The sequence below is a fragment of the Blastomyces gilchristii genome (genome assembly GCF_000003855.2).
Source record: "Blastomyces gilchristii SLH14081 genomic scaffold supercont1.6, whole genome shotgun sequence".
NCBI lineage: Eukaryota > Fungi > Ascomycota > Eurotiomycetes > Onygenales > Ajellomycetaceae > Blastomyces > Blastomyces gilchristii.
The window spans coordinates 857,529-877,119 of NW_003101677.1; the positions used below are offsets into that span (position 1 = coordinate 857,529).

At 47.3% G+C, this 19,591-nt stretch overlaps 7 protein-coding genes across 7 annotated transcripts; 5 read left to right on the plus strand and 2 right to left on the minus strand.

Annotated features, from left to right (window-relative positions):
* Positions 1–404: 404 nt before the first annotated feature.
* Positions 405–4,900, plus strand: BDBG_03764 (sugar transporter). The gene is made up of 8 exons (XM_031721387.1): positions 405–1,494; positions 1,572–1,667; positions 1,755–2,035; positions 2,104–2,260; positions 2,350–2,966; positions 3,058–3,090; positions 3,237–3,626; positions 3,702–4,900. The coding sequence occupies exons 1-8, from the start codon at positions 1,472–1,474 to the stop codon at positions 4,052–4,054; spliced, it is 1,950 nt and encodes a 649-aa protein (XP_031577925.1). The 5' UTR covers positions 405–1,471; the 3' UTR covers positions 4,055–4,900.
* Positions 4,901–6,912: 2,012 nt separating this feature from the next.
* Positions 6,913–8,287, plus strand: BDBG_03766 (geranylgeranyl pyrophosphate synthetase; the record flags this gene model as incomplete). Its single annotated transcript, XM_002625661.2, has 3 exons — positions 6,913–7,346; positions 7,437–7,763; positions 7,831–8,287. 3 exons carry the CDS (start codon positions 6,913–6,915, stop codon positions 8,285–8,287), a joined length of 1,218 nt encoding a protein of 405 aa, XP_002625707.1.
* A 656-nt stretch (positions 8,288–8,943) lies between these two features.
* On the plus strand, positions 8,944–10,059 carry BDBG_03767 (threonine aldolase; the record flags this gene model as incomplete). The annotated part of the gene is made up of 1 exon (XM_002625662.1): positions 8,944–10,059. The coding sequence occupies one exon, from the start codon at positions 8,944–8,946 to the stop codon at positions 10,057–10,059; it is 1,116 nt and encodes a 371-aa protein (XP_002625708.1).
* On the minus strand, positions 10,003–11,988 carry BDBG_03768 (peptidase M24). The gene has a single exon (XM_031721388.1). The coding sequence runs from the start codon at positions 11,653–11,655 to the stop codon at positions 10,264–10,266; it is 1,392 nt and encodes a 463-aa protein (XP_031577926.1). The 5' UTR covers positions 11,656–11,988; the 3' UTR covers positions 10,003–10,263.
* A 12-nt stretch (positions 11,989–12,000) lies between these two features.
* BDBG_03769 (general amino acid permease) lies at positions 12,001–15,124 on the plus strand. Its single transcript, XM_002625664.2, has 9 exons — positions 12,001–12,748; positions 12,857–12,964; positions 13,059–13,169; positions 13,257–13,362; positions 13,459–13,536; positions 13,621–13,705; positions 13,778–13,860; positions 13,935–14,144; positions 14,242–15,124. The coding sequence occupies exons 1-9, from the start codon at positions 12,541–12,543 to the stop codon at positions 14,948–14,950; spliced, it is 1,698 nt and encodes a 565-aa protein (XP_002625710.1). The 5' UTR covers positions 12,001–12,540; the 3' UTR covers positions 14,951–15,124.
* Positions 15,125–16,123: 999 nt separating this feature from the next.
* On the plus strand, positions 16,124–17,866 carry BDBG_03770 (carboxypeptidase yscS; the record flags this gene model as incomplete). Its single annotated transcript, XM_002625665.2, has 1 exon — positions 16,124–17,866. The coding sequence occupies one exon, from the start codon at positions 16,124–16,126 to the stop codon at positions 17,864–17,866; it is 1,743 nt and encodes a 580-aa protein (XP_002625711.1).
* Positions 17,867–17,917: 51 nt separating this feature from the next.
* Positions 17,918–19,368, minus strand: BDBG_03771 (smr domain-containing protein). Its single transcript, XM_031721389.1, has 4 exons — positions 19,284–19,368; positions 19,090–19,190; positions 18,762–19,012; positions 17,918–18,626 (listed from the first exon to the last, which is right to left on the minus strand). The coding sequence occupies exons 1-4, from the start codon at positions 19,315–19,317 to the stop codon at positions 18,329–18,331; spliced, it is 684 nt and encodes a 227-aa protein (XP_031577927.1). The 5' UTR covers positions 19,318–19,368; the 3' UTR covers positions 17,918–18,328.
* Between the last annotated feature and the right edge of the window lie 223 nt (positions 19,369–19,591).

Here is a 19,591-nt window from a genome sequence, read left to right on the forward strand (position 1 = left end):
GCCGTCTGCAATCTCTTATTTTAACCTCTTTTGCTCACATTGTTTTCACCTGCTGTCGCCCTAATGATAGTAGTGTGTGAACCGAGGGCTTCCATTTTGTAGATTCCAGTAGATATTATCAGTAGCCTCTTGCGTGTGCAATTGTCAGAGAACGAGGGATGTTTCTTCCTAATGTTTTATTTAGTGAGCGGGCCAAGGGCGTGGTGGGGACAGTATCTTCACCCCTTCACCTGTCGCTTGGGCTCTGGACCTCATCAAGAGAGGGAATCCTTGCCGACGGGAGGAGCAAGTCAGCGACGAAGAGTCCGTAATTGTAAAATGCACTCCAGCCAAGCGGAGCTGCACAGTCCGGACAGCTCAATATTAACAGCTGAAGTCTCCTTCGAGGTAGGAGTAGCATGCCTTCGACCCCGAGATAGAATTTAACGCTCGGTTGGGGAGGAGGAGCCCTGGGATTCGCCTCGATCAGCCCACAAACAGAGGGCATGAAAGAGGCGGATCGGGTTAATTGGCCTCGTTGTGATGATCCAAAGCTTGGCTGGAGAAAAATGGATGATACCTCTCTTATAAGAGCTAAAATAGCGGACCAAGCCCGTTTCCTTGGTGGCCACAAGAGCCCCACCAGGAGAAAGCCTTGATTTGACGGCATCCAAAAGCACATACTCCGTACATAGTTACAATATACATACATTTGTCATTCTCATTCTTTGGAGAGAGTATAGAGTATCTAAAGAAACTACATTTACTATTTTCATCTTGGGAACACACTCAACGTATTATTCAAGACAGGCTTGTCAATCCTACCCGTGCTGACGGGGAAAATCTTTCAACCCCAGGCTGAACCCGTGCGTGCTGGTTTCTCCCTCACGAATCATGGATGCGGGGTTTTAGTTAAAAACACTCGGCCTAGCGATTATCCCCAAAATATGTCCCAAGGATTTGACTCTCAGCCTAACCTAGCGCGGCATTTTATGGGGGGGAGCGGGCAGGCTATCTCGGTAGTTCTGGTTAACTTACTCGGAGCGCAAACGGTATTTAGAAACGTCAACAGCTCTCGAAAGAAACCAAAGCAGCCGTTCGATGCAACAATACAGAGTACCCTGGACGAAAAACAGAAACGGAAATACTTCCTAGGTTTATTTTGCATACAGAGTTACAAGTGCCCTTGTTGCCCGTGCTGCTGCATTGGGACTCTGACCTCTAAAACGCTGATACGATTCCGTCGCCGGGAACGGAATTATGAGAGAAGCCGCAAAGCGTCGTACAGCTAGGGGGATGGAGGGCGCTGATCTGCCCCGTCGCATTGGGAATAATTTCGATAATTTCGGCTGTGTCTATATTTATACCCAAGATGCGCCCCTCAAACCATCATCGCCGTTCTCGTTTTCATACCGACTTGCACGCTCAAAGGTGCATAGCTCCTTATACTAGCTAGCTGCCTTTGTGATTCTACTTTCTATCATTCGCAACCATGTCGAAGGAAGGTGATGTAGTGTATGTTGCCCCAACGTTACAGAACCCTTGGCTGGCTTTTTCTCATTGCTGACCATTGTTTTGTCTGCGGTGTTTAGGACCGTTGGCGCGGGTGAAAGGCGCGTGTCGGTCTTCGATGACCCGCATGTCCGCAAAAAAAGCATTGCTGCTATGACCGAGAATGTCGAGGGAGAGTGAGTATACTGACTGATGCATTTGCGAGTGTCAAGATTAATTCCGCTTTTCTTGCGTGTCGTGCTCACACAATTTATCCTTATCAGAATTAAAAATCCTCTGTCCGACATTCCCAAAGATAAGCTACTTGAGGATGTCGAGAATTTCGCGATGGAGAATGACCTTATGGATATCCTTCCATATTTGAAGAAGGGGGCACTTGTTGCACAGAGCCCCCGCGACTTCGAGAGCCTCGAGGAGCTGGATGAGGCAGACAAGGAACCTTTGAGGAACGAAGTCCTCCACCGATGGAGGCTACCTTGGCCACTTTATTATACCATCATTCTCAATTCTATCTCTGCGGCCATTCAAGGATGGGATCAAACAGGTATGTAACTTGCGTTAATATTTCTCAGCAGTGTGATTTCCTTCCCTCTAACAGAGCTGTTTTGATAGGATCCAATGGCGCAAATGTTTCCTTCCCTCTAGAGTTTGGAATCCAAGATAGCGGCGAGTGGTGCGAGCTTAGCGCAGCAAATGCCGCAGTTTGCGACAGGAACTCGTGGATCGTTGGATTTGTCAATTCAGTGCCGTATATTTCCATTGCTATCTTGTAAGAAGCCAACTCTACCCTATTCCCCCACTGAAGGCTTGTTTGAGAGTGGCTAATTCTATCGTTTCATGTTTTGTCAATTTCGCTAGTGCTGGCTGGTTAAGCGACCCTATCAATGACCTGATGGGTCGTCGAGGAACCATCTTCATCGCAGCTATCTTCAGTTTACTGGCCCCCCTGGGATCTGCTGTGACGCAAAAATGGGGCGAACTCGCTGCTTGCCGTGTCCTCTTAGGGATTGGAATGGGCCTGAAAGAAGTTACCGTCCCTGTGTTTTCCGCAGAGAATACCCCGGCGAATGTGCGTGGTGGCTTGGTCATGTCCTGGCAAGTCTGGACAGCCTTTGGTATTTTAATGGGAACCAGCGCCAACCTTGCGGTTGTCAACGCTGGCGATATTACCTGGCGCTTGCAATTGGGATCGGCATTCATCCCAGCTGTCCCGCTGGTCATGGGTATCTATTTCTGCCCGGAGTCCCCGCGATGGCTTCTGAAAAAGAAGAACTATAAGAAAGCGTATCAGTCTTTACTTCGTCTTCGTAACACACCACTTCAGGCGTCGAGAGACCTTTACTATATCCATGCCCAGCTTGTCCAAGAAGCGGTTATGCTTGAAGAAACTGGTCTTGCGAAAACGGACAATTTCGTTACTCGATTCATTGAACTATTTACCATCCCGCGTATTCGCCGTGCGACACAAGCTTCTGGTACACAACCACTGTTGACCTTCATCCTGTGCTGTTTCATATGTTGTGGCGCTTGTAGCTACGTTTTGCTAACTTGGCTTGTCTGCTCCAGGAATTGTGATGATTGCCCAGCAGATGTGCGGAAGTAAGTTACATTGGCAGTGAAGTGCAAATAATATGGGAACCCCCAATTTTCCCATCCCCATTTTCGTAGCCAACCTTTGTCCTGGTTCCCTGTCTACATTACGCCGTTTCCTTGCAAGCGCTAATCCTTGAACTACTCAACCATAGTCAACATCATCTCCTTCTATTCGACGACGATATTTATCCAAGCCGGTGCCAGTAACATCGCCGCGCTTCTGGCCTCATTCGGATTTGGCGTCGTCAACTTCACCTTTGCTTGGCCGGCGGTTTGGACCATCGACACCTTTGGACGGCGTGGCTTGCTACTCTTCACCTTCCCACAGATGTTCTGGACCCTATTAGCAGCTGGAATGTGTTTCTACATCCCCGAGGAAAATAATGCTCATATAGGCCTCATCGCTTTCTTCATTTACCTCTTCTGTGCCTTTTATTCGCCGGGAGAAGGTCCCGTACCTTTCACATACTCTGCAGAAGTATTCCCTCTCTCCCATCGTGAGATGGGAATGAGCTGGGCTGTTGCCACGAACAACTTTTGGGGTAAGAAATCAGAGCCAAACAAGCAAAGCCCCATTGAACTCATAAAGGCTAACAGTGAGAAACCATGAACAACAGCTGCCGTCCTCGCCCTTACATTCCGCCGCCTGCTGCGCGCATTCAAGCCACAAGGCGCCTTCGGTTTCTATGCCGGCATGAACATCGTAGCCCTGATCCTGATCTTCCTGTTTATGCCCGAGACCAAGCAGCGGACGCTGGAAGAGCTCGATTACGTCTTCGCCGTCCCGACGCGTACGCACGCGAAGTACCAACTCTTTACCGTGCTACCATGGTGGATCCGCAGGTATATCCTTTTCCGCAAGAATGCGGTGTGCCCCGAGCTGTATCACTTGGACTTTGCGTCAGATGCGGAGAATAGGAAGAGGGCTGCTGCGCGTGAGACTGGGGCTGCGAATGCGGAGATTGCGTAGTGATTTTGGTTTTGTGATTGTCGGTGTATGGGATGAGGTGGGTGGTTTAGCAGGACGTATATATACCTACATGTATGTATGTATATATAATTCGTGGTTTGGAAGATGTGGTGGGAGACGATTACCGAGGACGCCTATTTAACTGCTAGCAGTATAAACGGTGCCTCTGGTCACTATATACATAGGAGGAGCGCGGGAGGAGGGTTTAGTCTTTCTTTTGGTTAACCCTGGATATATATTTTTTATTCTCCTCTTTTGACCGTACTTCGTTTGCAAATGGAGGAAGGGTAATTGGATGCAAGGGAACGGGAGGGGGTGGACATGACATACATACAAGCAACCTCGTTTATGCCAATGCGGCCTAAACCCGGTTCTGTCTGGTATAGGTATATCTATCTATCTGCCCCTTCTCGCCCATGCAGCTGCAGTTCTTGTTTTCGTCTCCTCTCTGTCCCATCGCTTGTTTTATGTTGTTATGCAAATCCTTTGCGAGCAAAGATACCACTGTTACCCAGCGAAATAACAATAAGAGGTTTAAATACCATCGTTTCTTCCTCCTATAAATTTTTTATGGTTTTTTTCTTTTCTTTTCTCTTGTCTCGTTCGCCGGCAAGGGCGGATGGATGATGTATGCCACTATAAGTGGCGGGCGGGCGTTTCCTTCCCTTACGGATTGATGAGTTCAATATCAGGCATGTCCTCATGCTTTCCTTTCCTCTGTCAGAATGAAAAAGAGGTTATGAAGAGCTAAAACAAATCACTGCACTGCAGCATCTACTGGTGGCTTGGTTTCATGATCATGACCTGGATCATATACACCACACACATGAAGAAGTCATGTCCTGGCCGTTGGAGGAAGCTCTGTCCAGCCCAACAACACCCTTGGTATATATATATATATATATATATATACTGGAGGATGAATTTTCCCCGTATCTCATTTGTAGCAGTATATGTAGCCCACAGACACTGAACTCTCCGCGCTCCCAGTGTCCTAAGGTTTAGTCAGCCAGTCTCGTCTCGTCTCGTCTGGTGTTATCCGTCCGCTATCCGTTTTGAGTTGTTCCACTCCGCTCCGCCTCCGCCACCTTATTCACTCTCTGGCCATCACCAAAAGCCAAAAAGAAAGGACCTCAAAACCCCGATTAATGTCTGCGCTGGTACGAACAGCCAGATCCCCGTGGTCTAGCGGGAGAGGCGCCGCCTGCAGGACCACTACCACCTTGGGTTGACCGGCTGTTCGACTCCTGCTTGGATCCAGCCCCGCGATTCGCGAGGGGCAGAGTAGGAAAGAAGGACGTAGCACCGCCCCAGCTCGGCAACGGCTGGCGAGCGGTGTGAACCTTTTTGTTTCTTTGTTTCTTTTTTTCTTATTTTTTTTTTCTTTTATTTATTTTTGCTACTGGAATTATTTTTTTCCCCTTCTGGTTACCTGGGTAGGGTTTCTGCTTGTGGTTGGTAATATATTTGGCGGTAGTATGGTCGTCGTTGTAGCGGATGGTTGTTTTCGCACGGGGAATGTCCCCAACTTCAAGAGGGTGTTTCTGAGTGAATGCCACATCACTAGAGACTCTTGCAACTTCAACATTCCTCATAGCAGGAAGTAGGAAGGTTGAAAGAGAATAAACTGCGTTTTAAAGAGATATGCTCCCTATATTGGAGGTAAAGAAGTGTAGCTCAACCGGCGCACTTCATCTATCTGGTTGAGTATGCAGGCCAAACATGTCCTCCTCCATACTCAACAGTTCCCCTTCAGAACGAATCAGAACAAAATAACATAGTTATTGCTGTGTGTGTATATATCTGAAAATAGCAACTCATCTTACTACGTCCCCCATTTGCGGGCTAATATCCTGCAGGCGCAAAACCGAAAGCCCATAGACAGTGCATCATGCTAGCACTGCAGGGATAGAAGAATACGGAATAAGCAATAAGCTGCATAGAAAAAGCAATAAAGCCCATATACATGTGCTTCCCAACAAGAGCCCTGCGTTGGCAGCACGAAACCCATGCGCGCTCTCTTACGGCGGAGCACGCCAGCGTTTTGAGCAAGAGGATTAGAAACTGCCTCATTCATCCCGGAAAGGTAGAGGGCAAAGGAGTTTATCTATAGATGGATCGATTTGGAATCTTCTTGGTTGACGATAGACAGCTATCCGGGTAGCTACTTTCTTGCTAAAAGGGGCGATGAACCATTGAGTTGCCTCCCGTGGATTGTGAATATTGCTGGGTGAACGGGAGTTTAGTTAGCCTAGATCGGTTGGACCCTCTCAAGGAATATGGCGAGTGCATCACAGACAGACCACCACGTCTAATCACAGCGCAATATTGGGCAGTATTTAATAATTTGTTTTTTATAACAACGTCATGACTACGCAAGTATAGTATGAAGGCTAAAAGATGATGTCAGGGCCTTTCTTGGCGCATGTGATTATGAACTAGTCCCAAACGAGGATAGCTGGGCCCCGCCTGCCGAACCGCAACATTTGAAATATCATATTGGTCTCTCGCCTGGCTTCTTTAACGACCCAACAATCTCTCTCTATCCCTCGATATCGACCAGAGGTACGGAAAACGGAGGTGCTGGAATGAAAAGCCAACTGCACGAAAAATACCCAGGCCAGAAATATAAATTTCCAGCCCTTTTGTCGCATGCTCCTTCCACAAGAGCGGGAGGTGCCCGACCGGGCGTCGTACTATTCAACAATTTGAAACTCCCATCCCCATACCCGTAACACAATACTACCTTCTACAGAAAACGACTCCTTGCATTGTCCTACAGCTTAGCCGCAGTGCTTCGTTGTTACATCTGTTCTGTTTTACCTTGTTTTGGGGATCTTCAACGTCCGTCTGCAACCATGATGGAATCTCTAGCATCCCCCAACCCAATCCCACCCCGTACCAGCTCTACGGGGGTTACAAATGGCAACCTAGAATCCGCCATGAGCGGTAATACCAACGGCTCGAGTTCTCGGAGCGCAGGTTTTAAACCACTCCCCGAGGCAGAGTGGGTTGCGCCCTTGGGAAAGAGGCGGACATCCCATCCTCACAAGTACTCATCAGGACATACTCGAAACCGATCTAGCGTCGATGGTACCAAATACAAAGATGGAACATGGTCTCCAGAGAAAGAGAAGATACTGCTAGGCCCTTATGATTACATGGTCCAGCAGCCCGGCAAGGATATACGGAGACAGTTCATTACTGCATTTAACCGTTGGTTGCATGTTCCTGAAGACAGTATTGCGATAATCACCAAGGTTGTTGCCATGCTGCATACTGCTTCATTACTGTAAGTGCCCTCCCTGCTCAGTGGAAAACGTGTTGCCCCTTTGCAGCCCTTTGGGAAACCCTTACTTATACATTATACGCGTTGTCATAGCGTTGATGACGTTGAAGATTCGTCAAATCTTCGAAGAGGAGTTCCAGTGGCTCATAATATATTTGGGACGGCTCAGACGATAAATTCTGCCAACTACGTCTACTTTCTGGCTCTGGAAGAGGTACAGAAACTTAAAAGCCCGAATGTGATAAATATCTACGCAACAGAACTGTTAAACTTGCACCGGGGCCAGGGCATGGATGTATTCTGGAGGGACACCCTCACATGCCCAACGGAGGAGGATTATTTGGAAATGGTCGGCAATAAAACAGGGGGACTTTTCAGACTTGCCATTAAACTGATGCAGGCGGAAAGCGACAGTGGAATGTAAGCCACAATCACCTTACCACAATTTTTAAAATATATAAGTTGTTAACGATGGGCGAATAACCAGTGATTGCGTCGCCCTCGTGAACCTCATGGGCCTCATCTTCCAAATCTGCGACGACTATCTCAACCTCTCCAATTCAACATACAGCAAAAACAAGGGACCCTGCGAAGACCTTACGGAAGGCAAATTTTCCTTCCCCATAATCCACAGCATCCGCTCCCAACCCGATAACCTTCAACTTATCAATATTCTGAAACAGAAGACGACTGATGAGGAAGTCAAGCGATACGCCGTCAATTACATGGAGAGCACGGGAAGTTTTGCCTATACGCGCAAGACAGTCGTGGAGCTGCGAGACAAGGCTTTGCTCTTGATTGATGAGCTGGAGAAGTTGACCGACATGACCCAAGGTGCTAGTCAGAAAGGAGAACGGAGTGGGGACATGGTGCGGAGTATCTTGCACAAAATGGTTGCGACAACGGTGAACACCTGGCGTGAGGAGGCGGAAAGGGCTGAGTGAAGGGTCGGCGATAAACCCGCAGCTAATGAACGTTTATCTATTTATTTCGACGACAACTTAATATTTTGACGAGGTGATGATGCATCCATACCCACTGTGCCATTTTGGTTAACCAGACCGCCACTGATATGTTTTGTATTTCTTTCTTCCCTTAAGCGAATGATCCCTTGCTGATTTTTCTACTAGTTCCTGTTTTTGTTTGGCGAGATGATGAATTAATGTACCTATTCTAAGCGACTGCTTTCTATCTATTACTTATCTAGGTTTCTAGAGGAATACTATTTAGCAGCAAGTCGGAATCTTGGTCATTTTGAAATAGGAATTTCACTGAAACGCGCACATTACGTGATTGTGCTTCATCCGGTTTACCTTGGCGATTTGGAAAAGGCCATCCCCCCCTGCTTTCTCGGATTGTAACCCTAGAATCCATAGGGCGCACAAGGTCGGAAGTGCTAGCTTTGGCGTCATAATACTCGAGAAGCAGCAACGCACGTGACCACGTACTGGCGATTTGGATATAAAATCGTCCTCCCCTCCCCCCTAAATTCATGAACAGTTCATATTTGATTAGCCGAATACCCCACCACCAAATAGTTCCTCTGTTGTTTAAACATATCGCAACTTCTCTCCACACTAAAACCCACGACCGTTAAAAAATGTCGAATCCTAAAGTATCCAGAGCCGCCAATGACTTCCGCAGCGATACATTCAGTACACCAACTCCAGCCATGCTGCAAGCTATGATGAATGCTACATTCGGCGACGACGTATACCAAGAAGACAGTACGACGACGGAGTTCGAAAATGAAATCGCAAGATTAACCGGAATGGAGGCTGCCCTGTTCACGCTCTCCGGCACCATGGGCAATCAAATCGGGGTTCGAGTCCATCTGGAAAAACCCCCGCACTCCATTCTCTGCGATTACCGAGCGCATGTCTATGCTGAGGAGGGATCCGGCTTAGCAATCCTGTCACAGGCCATGGTGACGCCAGTCCATCCGGCAAACGGCATCTATATGACCCTTTCCGACGTGAAACGGTGGGTGACATTGGGTGACGACGTGCACACCGCACCCACCAAAGTCATCAGTCTAGAAATTACCATTGGCGGCGTGCTTACGCCGATGGAGGAGATTAGGAAGATTTCCGAGTTCGCACGCGCCAATGGGATCAAGGTCCATTGTGACGGGGCTCGGTTGTGGAATGCCTCGGTGGCGACTGGTCACTCTCTGGCCGATTATTGCCAGTACTTTGACAGTGTTTCCATGTGTGTTTCTAAGGGGCTTGGGGCACCCATCGGTGGGGTCCTGGCCAGCACCAAGGCGAATATCAAACATGCGAGATGGCTACGGAAGCAGCAGGGCGGGGGGATTCGACAGGCTAGTATCTTGACGGCTGCGGCGCTCGTGGCCTTGAATGAAGTCTGGCCCACGATGAAGGAAACGCACGAGAAGACTAAGAAATTGGCGAAGGATCTGGAGACGCTGGGTGTCGTGCCTCAGATTCCGGTTGATACCAATTTTTACTTTATCGATGCGGGGAAATCGAAGATTGACATGGGAGTATTGCTGGAGCAGTGTCAGAAGTTCAATGTCAAGTTGATGGATGAGCGGATTTCTATGCACCATCAAATAAGCGATGAGGCCATCGAAAATCTGAAAGCTGCCATTGCAGCAGCGGTGGAAATTACGAATACCCTGTCTCCTGATTACGTGTCTACAGCTCAAACGGGGGTTTATGCGATCACCTCGAAAATGAACGAGTACAACTGAATTAGAATTTGCTATAAAAGGTGACTGTATATAGAGAGACAATGTTACCGACGGCGCGCGCTGTAATTTTTGTTTGCCTAAGCAATTCTGTGAAGGATTTTCCGCATCATGGCTCGGGTTATTCTTAGGGAATCAATCTAGGGGCTCGCTATTACTACACTCAGATATTTGATAACCCCGCAGTGACTGACCTGCAACAAAATTCTACGCGCTCTGCGTTGGATCTCCCGAAGCAGCAGCAGGTTGATAATCGCTAAAATCATACTCAACATCATAGTCCTCCGCATCAATCTCACCGTCAGAAAGGTCAACCTCCTGAATATTTTCACCCTCGTCCTCCTCTTCAGGCGTGAAGCCGTACTCTTCCTTGCGGATCTTCTTCCACGCAGCAATGGTTTGCTTTCGAGTAAGGCAGAATGGCAACTTGGACAGCGAAACACATCCATCCTCGGTCACCTCGACAGTTTGACCAATGGAGCTGGCAGTATCGGTTGCTTTGTCCATCAAAATGATATGGATGAAAAAGATCATCCCTGGTCTGGCTACAACGTTCTGGCCTCGGACAAACATTGGGAAATCCATCCAGGTTGGGGAGAAAGTAGCGCCCAAGCTATACCCGCAGGAGTTGAATCGTTGGTCCCGAAATCCGTTTTCGTCCGCAACCCGTGCATAGGCTTCGAATACATCACCGATTTCACGCCCCGGTTTGAGAGCCTCCATACAAGCTTTCATCTGGAGGATGGTGATTTCAAACATCCGACGGGCCAGCTTGGTGATTCCCCCAATTGGGATTGTTCTCATCAGGCAGCAATGGTAATGCTTATAAGCTGATGCAAATTCGAGGGTAAGTTGCCTGTCAATCGTATCTTTTCCAGTTGAATACCGGGTAAGAACCGACTTATTCCCAGAGACAAGAATATTTTCATTCGCCGGATCATCACCACCACCTTCATATACAGTTCCAATGAGCTCCCGCCATAAATCACCTTCATAGGCACCGGGTTTGGCCAGTTTGAGCGTTCGAACGAGGGCAAAGTCAGCAAGGTAAGCAGCTTTCCGGACCTTGCGTAGCTCAGCTTCGGATTTGACCATTCGTAGCTCCTGGTTAAGCAAATTCGAGTAGTCGACCAACGTGCAGAGGTCTTTGACTGCTTCGTCCAGCAGTTTACCGAGCCTATGCGTCAGGGAGCATGAATCTGGCTCATAGCCAATCCGCTTTTTCGAAGAATCGTTAATGCCGAATTCTTTTAGGACTTTCGAGACTAGGGACACTGGGTTGCTAGTGACATCATCGGACCGAATGAGGATGTTCTTTTGCTCCAAAATAGACGTGTAAAGCGCTTGTCGAAGATCCGGGATTCGAGTAATCAGACGCATGCTTCCGTCAATGTGGAAATACATCGCTTGGAAGAAGACATAGCCAAAGGTGTCGTATCCGGTTAGGTAGTATAAGGATTCTTGCTTCGTGAAGAGAAAGCCGTCGAGGTTCTCTCGTTTCAAGAGCTCCACGGCCCGATTCCGCCGTTCTAGCAGCTCTGCTTCGGAGAACCAGAGTGCCTTCTTGAAGGGTTGGGCTTTCTTAAGAGCAGTGGCCATTTTCGCCTTTTGAGGGGGTGTTGGATTTGAACTAGTTAAAATTTCTATGTCTATCGCTTCGTGATATTCTCGTCTTGCAACTTGGGGTGAAGAGTCATCCCTTCCTCTTTATACAATTTTGACCTCATCCCACTTGGATTAATAATTGACGAGGGGCTTCGAATGAAACCCACACGCTTTTGAGCGCACATGATGGCAGTATTGTTCCAGCCTGGTCCAAGAGGGTTGTCCGGGGATTTCTGTTACTCAAGCGAATTAAGAGAATTGGGTCTGGAGGGCGTAAATCGCGGGCATCTCGGTCTCTCCCTCTCCCTGCATCGAGAAGAGTGGGGGGTGTCGTCTCAACCGCCGCACTAACTAGGCTAAGCTAAGATAGCGATGTGGTGTGGGGACTGTTTCTTCGGTGGCGCTTTCCCCGCATGGAGATCAAGTCGCTCTAGTGCTCAAACAACATTCCTTTTTCCCCTGCTCGTATATTCCCTGCACAGGGTTGCTGAGATGGGCGGAAATCGCCCACCATCTACTTTGGAGACATGGTTTATCATCCTGAAAAAACGTTGATCTATCGTATGACGGGCCGACACTTTGTTTGTCAGGAGCATGACTTTCCAATGGGGATTAGTTGTTGCCGAAGTTGCGGTGCTATTCGGCGGCGACGGAGTTAACAAGAGCACACACGAGTAAAGCCAAGGTCCCCTGCTCGTAAAATGGGATGGAATAGTTCTGACGTTTCTCCGTGGCTTCTTTTCTTTTTCCGATTTCCTATTTCCGTTCAAAAGAGCAAGGTTTGGCTCGTTTTGATATCTGTGAAACCTGCTTTCGTAGGTTGTCATTTTCAGAAACAGAGACGGCATTTTTGATTATCGCAAAAAAAGAAACGGAACAATGGACACCCAAACGGAGTCTAACAACCCCTTCCGTCGGAAGAAACCCAATTCAGTCGTGGTTGACCGTGCTGCTTCTGACATCGACGAGAAACATGGCGGCGATACTTTACCTGGAGAACTCATCTCCGCCGGATCTCAGCATCTGCACCGCAAAATTGGAGGTAAAGAGCTACAGCTCTTTGCTGTAGGAGGTGCAATTGGCACATGTATGCAATTCTTCCAGTACCCTACAAAGAGGTTGTTCATTCGAAGCTCTTGCTGCTGTGGTTTGGCTGGTGATAGTTATGCGATACTGACTTGATTGTCTCGTTTAGCTCTCTTTGTGCAGATGGGAGCTGTCCTACCCAAGGGCGGTCCTGCAGGTCTCTTGCTTGGCTTTATAGTATATGGGACAATCATCTTTTCAACTAATCAGTGCTTTGGTTCGTTCAATTCATTAATGGATTTTCCTGTCATTTTTTTGTCTACTTCCCTTTTGGTACTCGAGCCAGCTGACAGACGCGGGCCATTCTGCAGCGGAGATGGTTACCTACATGCCTATACCATCACCCTTCGTCCGACTTTCTGGATTTTGGGTTGATGATGCCCTGAGCTTTGCTATGGGGTGGGACTACTTCTTTCTTATGGGTAGGGCATCCATCTGTCGTATTCAGGATTTTCTGCCCCATCTCTAACCAGATTTACGGGTTGTTCCCTTTGATCTCTTCACTATAGCTTTCAGTGTCCCATATGAGATTACTGCCATCAACGTTCTTCTCACGTACTGGACCGACAAAATCCCTGTGGCTGCAGTGGTGATAGTTTGCTTGGTAATTTACGCGTGCGACTTGAGCCCCTTCTCTTCCTTCCTCGCCCCTTTCTCAAGTTGTCATAACTTGCTCAATTGGATATCGAAAATACTGAGCTTTTTATGTAGGGTGCTCAATGGACTTACAGTGCGATTCTTCGCAATTTCTGAGTTCTACATGTCCATGTTCAAAATTTTCCTGATGATGTGAGTATTTCATTAAATGGGGATAAGTGTACAACTTTTAGAAATGTTGTGGCTAAATATGAGGACACTAACATACATAAACAGCGGCCTAATGATGTATACATTTATCACAATGGTCGGCGGTAATCCACGCGGCGACGTTTACGGCTTTCGCTACTGGAAAAACCCTGTGCGTGCTTCTGTTCTTTCAATTTTCCAAAAGAATGCATCGGTTAAAACTAATTTTTCTTTGTTCAAATAGGGATCATTCGTCGAGTATCTTGTTCCTGGAGACCTTGGTCGCTTTTGTGGGCTGCTATCCTGCATGATTCAAGGCTCATTCACGTAAGGCACCTTGCCGCACTACCCCTTTTACCCCTGACTTTTCCGGTTTTTGATCTAAAATTCTCTCCTTCCAGCATGGTGGGGCCGGAATATATAGGCATGGCTGCGGGAGAGGCAGAGAATCCTCGCAAGATTCTACGAAGGGCATATTCTTCCTTTGTGTATCGCCTCATGTTCTTCTTTATCGGTGGCGCACTCTGCATTGGACTTGTCATTCCATATGACGACCAACTTCTTGCTGACACAATTGTAGGGAAACGGGAAGGAAGCGGAACCGGAGCTGCGTAAGTTTTCTTGTCATTTTTCTTGCTCCAGGTTTCCCACTTTTCATTTCTTTCTCCAATATGCCCTCTATACGTCCTTGCTAACAAATGTAAATAGCTCCCCCTACGTTATTTCCATGGTCAAGTTCGGAATTAAGGGCGTTCCTGACCTAGTTAACGCCTTGATTATGACTTCTGTCCTCTCTTGCGGCAATAACGTCGTTTTTTCTGCTGCACGCACTCTCCATGGGCTATCACTTGAAGGCAAGGCTCCTGCCTTCTTCTCAACGTGCAGCAAGCGTGGGCTACCGTACTATTCAGTTGTTGTACCACTTACATTCTGTCTCCTTGCCCTCCTGCAACTTAACGAATCGTCCGGGACAGTTCTCAGCTGGTTTGTTGGAATCTGCACAGCCTCGTACCTTCTCAACTACTTCGGAACTATCATTACGTACCTACACTTTTATGCGGCACTCCGTCGTCAGGGCATTGACAGAAACACCCTCCCCTACAAAGGCCTATTTCAGCCGTACACCGCATGGTACGCTCTATTCGGTACCACAATCATGACACTCATTTTGGGGTACAATCTCTTTATCCACGGGAATTGGGATATCACTGCATTCTTTACGAACTACACGATGGTTGGCTTCTTTATTGTTGCCTTTGTATTCTGGAAGGTATTAAAGCGGACAGAGTATGTTTGGCCTGGCACAGCAGATATCTGTCTCGGCAATATTAAGGACGATATTGATCTGTACGAGACTCTCTACGAGCCAAAGCAAAGGGGGAAGGTCTCTGCTTATCTGAACGGCTTTTTCGAGTAATTCAATGCTTTCCTGCATATTTTGGCGATTGGCTAGTTTGGGAATTTGAGGCTTGGGAATTTTCTTTCTTTAGCTTTTTCGAAATTTAGTTAGCAAATTGGAACTGTTGATAGCGCGATCGCTCTCTGCAGGTTAGTTTAGCATAAATCAAGAATTGTTCTCTTCTCATCTCAAACCAATTCCCAGATCACCCCTTACCTAAAAGAACCCCTTGCCCTAATAAGTTCCTAACCACTGCCTTGGACACAGGTCTGTGACAGGTCAGGCTGTACTTGGGTAGCGATCGCTAAACACAGTATAGGAAACCCAATGCCTGGAAGATCTATCAAATGTTTCCAACATCATAAAACCCCTTCGTCCGTGACAGCGCCAATGGGGAGAGGAGAGAACATATCCGAGCGGCCCAAGTTATCTTAGAAACTCCGATTTTGCGAAAGCGCTGTGAATCCTGTGGAGACGCCTCTTTTGGATATCTTCAACTTTTCCGATGACCAATGGGAACAGCTGAACTCCGTGGAGGTTACATTATCTTTTCCGCGCCCGAGGTCCGGGATGGAATTAAATAAAGTACAGCGTAAATGGGCATGGGGCATGTCAAGCATGAATTGAGGCATTATTTTCATCAACTCGAGAGAGGAGTCCATCGTGATATCTTGGCGTGGAGTAACTAGCTAGTTAAGCGTCAGCGCTAACGCGAACTAAATACGAAAATCGGGTTCGATCCCTATCCCCACAACCTCTCAGACCAACACCAATCATTTATATTCTTGGCCCTGTATCGTATCGACATCATCCCAAACCAAACTGAGGAATTGCCTAGCAGCGGGGACCAGGATGATCACTTGCTTGAGCCACCTAACACGGCATAATCCCAGCCCTGCAGACTGCAGACTGCAAATTGCCCGCCGTATACGCCAAACCCCACAGGCCACAAGCCGATGAGAGTCTGAGAGATGCTGAGAACCCCCACTTCCGAAGCCCTGGACATGCTAATCCGAATGTTGCCTTAGTGTTGTCTTCATTGGCTTTCTGTTATCGCAAGCTCTAACAATAGCTCCGTCAAACTGTGTGAAAGAGCGTTGTTGCTCCTGCTGCTGGTGCTCTCGCATCCTGATCGAAACCTCCAGAGCAGCGAGTGCAGAAAGGAAACTGAGAGGAAGGAAGAAAAATACAATGCACGGGCAAAGCAATCAGGTTCAGGAAAAGGGCGTTTTCCAATCTCTGGTGGTTCGAAGTGCGCTTGTGTTTGGCCTAATATCAGCATTGCTAGCTGTTCCGCTATGGAAACCGTTAATTACTGAACGACTTAGGTTGTTTGGGTCGCCCGGACTCGACAAGTATTCCCCAAACATTGATATGGGGATATGCCAACAAGGACCAAAACTTTCGCCAAAGAACGAAAACGTGGAACACTTTATTCGAGAAAAGGTTGAATCGCCGGAATATCATAAAGATATCATCCGCAAGCTTACAGGGATCATTCAGATCCCCTCTGAAAGCTATGACGACCTGGGCTTGATTGGCGAAGACAAACGCTGGGATGTATTCTACAAAATCGAGAGTTATATCAAAGCCAACTATCCCAACGTATTTAAGCATGTTCAGCTAGATCATGCCAATACTCACGGGTTGATCTTGACTTGGGAAGGCAGCGTTCCAGCGTCGGAAGCTAAGCCGATTCTTATGCTTGCTCATCAGGATGTGGTGCCTGTGCTTGCGGAAACAGTGAAGGATTGGACACATCCACCTTACGGAGGATATTACGATGGCGAAATTATATGGGGTCGAGGGTCCACCGATGACAAGGGGTATCTGATTTCCATTATCGAAAGCGTGGACTTGTTGATCAAGAGCGGATTCAAGCCGAAACGAACTGTGATCCTGGCGTTTGGATGCGATGAGGAAGTCAGTGGTGAAAATTGCGGACGACCAATTTCGCACTTGTTGCACGAGCGATATGGCGACGATGGCATCTATATGATTATGGACGAAGGGTCAACTGGCGTGCAGAAGGAATTTGATCGATCGTTCGCCATGGTAAGCATGGCAGAAAAGGGGTACTTGGATGTGGCCATAAATGTCACATCCACTGGAGGACATTCTTCAAACCCACCGGACCACAATGTCATTGGTATCATGTCAGAGATCGTCACGGCAATTGAGAATAACCCCTTCTCAGGCAAAGTTACTACCGAGAACCCAGTGTTTGGTTTTTTGGAATGCGCAGCTATACATGCTCCCGAAGCCAGCTTCCCAATGGAGATTCGAAATAAACTTAGCAAAGTGGCACAAGGCGACTCCAGAGCTCAAAAGCAGTTAGCCCAGGTGTTGGACAATATGCGATATTATTTCAGGACAAGTCAGTCGGTTGGGACAATTAACGGCGGTGTCAAAATCAATGCGATCCCTGAGCTCGTGTCAACAATGGTCAATCTACGTCTTGCTGTTGAGACTTCAATTGCCGAAATTGAAAAACATTACGAAAGCCTGATCAGACCAATTGCACGCAAACATGGAATGGTCTTCGAAGGCTTTCATTCGACCCGAGAGTCTCCAGATCCCCGGAAAATTAGCTTGAGAGGCATTGATGCGTTGGAACCAGCACCCGTTTCTCCCGTGGAGTCTGAAGCTTTCCGTATCCTCTCAGGTACTATCAGAAACACTCTTAAGCCGCTGGATAAAGACGAAGGCTACGATGACCTTGTCGTTACCCCTTATTTGATGGCAGCGAACACAGATACCAAGTTTTTTTGGTCCTTGACGAAGAACATTTATAGATTCACACCCATTAACTTGGTTCACAACCTCAACCGAGCGCATACCACCGATGAGTTTATCCGTGCGGCTGAATTTGTGCGAGAGCCGTTGTTTTTCGCTACTCTGATCTTGAATGCGGATGATGTGGTGGAACACTGAATACTTAACGAGAGATATGATAGAAACAAACAAAATAATAGATGGATTAGTCCGAGAATATAAAATATTAATGTAATGACTATATTTCATGTTTATGAGATCACCGCTTCACTGGGAGCTAATATTGATATATATACGTTGATTAGATTATATCTTCATCAATACAAGTCATATCGAGAATGGCGGTTTGAGTTACCTCGGAAGGTTGAAGTTGCTGACAACTTTAATACTCTAAAGTGTAAAAGTAGAGACAACGAATCTAGGAGATTAGGCAGCGCATGGACGAGCGAAAAGGATCTATATCTAAGTGTTGTCTATTTATTTGAGACATATTCAACATATCAGGGTATCAACCGACCGTTATAAATCCCCGTATCACACCCTATGTGCCAAAGAAGATATCTAGAGGTAAAAACAATATGACAATTGCAAAGAAAGCAGTATCAAGCCAGCCAACTAGATTCACATAACTATGCAACAGGCCTTCTCTAGTCTCCGCATGAAGCGAGGAACGACTGTATTCGCCACTTGCTGGATCTCGTCAGGTCGTTGATCATGTTGTTGCTGTTGTTGCTGATGAGGAGGCGCGTGATGGGGTTGGGTTGCGGGCAAATGCGCTGGGCCACCCATTAAATTGACGTAGATTCGTCCGGCGTTATCCTCTGTCGTATACTGCAGGCCTAAACTGCGGCAAACCTGCTCCACTCGAGGCTTGAGCTTTTGCACGTTGTTAACGGAGTGGTTACCCTTCCCGACAATCCTGTTTTCCCGCACACGATCGTTATTTATCGGGCTCTAGTCAAAAACGAAACGAAGAGGAATTTATCTTCCGCACAATCGCATTTGATGCAGGGTGGCCAATTAATCCGTCGAATCCACATGCAAGAACACTTACACATGGAGATGCGTCTGGCCATGCCGCTGTGCATATTTTATCCTCTCTTCCAAAATATCCTCTGCCTCCTCCACAAACTGACCATGCAGATCAATGGTATCAGAAGAAACGCGGCCAGGCGCATTATTCTCCCTGAATATAAACTCAGAGGCCTGCTTGTTATATTCCTCCATCCTCCTGCCGTGTGCTTTGCCCTGTTCAGAAAGTTCTTTTGCGAGTTGACCATCGCCATTCTCGTATGCCTGACGAGACTATGAAGCGGAATTTATGTTAGCCGGCCGATACGAGGCCTCTCCAGTTTTCGCGAATTGATATAAGACAGACGAACCCTCTCAAAGCAGGAGCCCCTTTGTGCAGCTTCACGTCGAGCAGCATCGCGCAAACGGTCGTACTCGGCCTCTACATCTTGGCTGTGATCGTGGTTAAAGGCTTGTTGCGCGCCCGCGAAGCGAAGCGCTGCGCAGCGCAGTTGAGAGTCAGTTCAGATGTTATGACAGTTATTTCGAACAGTGCGCAACATACCTCGGTTGCCTAGATATGACATTTCATGCGACATTTTAAGATAATTGGGCCAAGTTTAGGTCTCCTTCCTTGCATCTCACTGAAAAGCTGGGGGGGAACCGATCGGCAAGCCGTGGATCGGACCGGAGCCGATCTAAATTGACCAATCACAGAGATGGCAACTTACACTACTAACTTTAAGCGACCCAACGTGGACGAGAGTCCAGATATTAATCAAGGAAAAGAGCTAGTTTTTTTATTTTTATTTATTTTTATTTTTTATTTTTAATCAAAGCTATGAGGAACAAATATCCCGTTTGTGTAGGTAA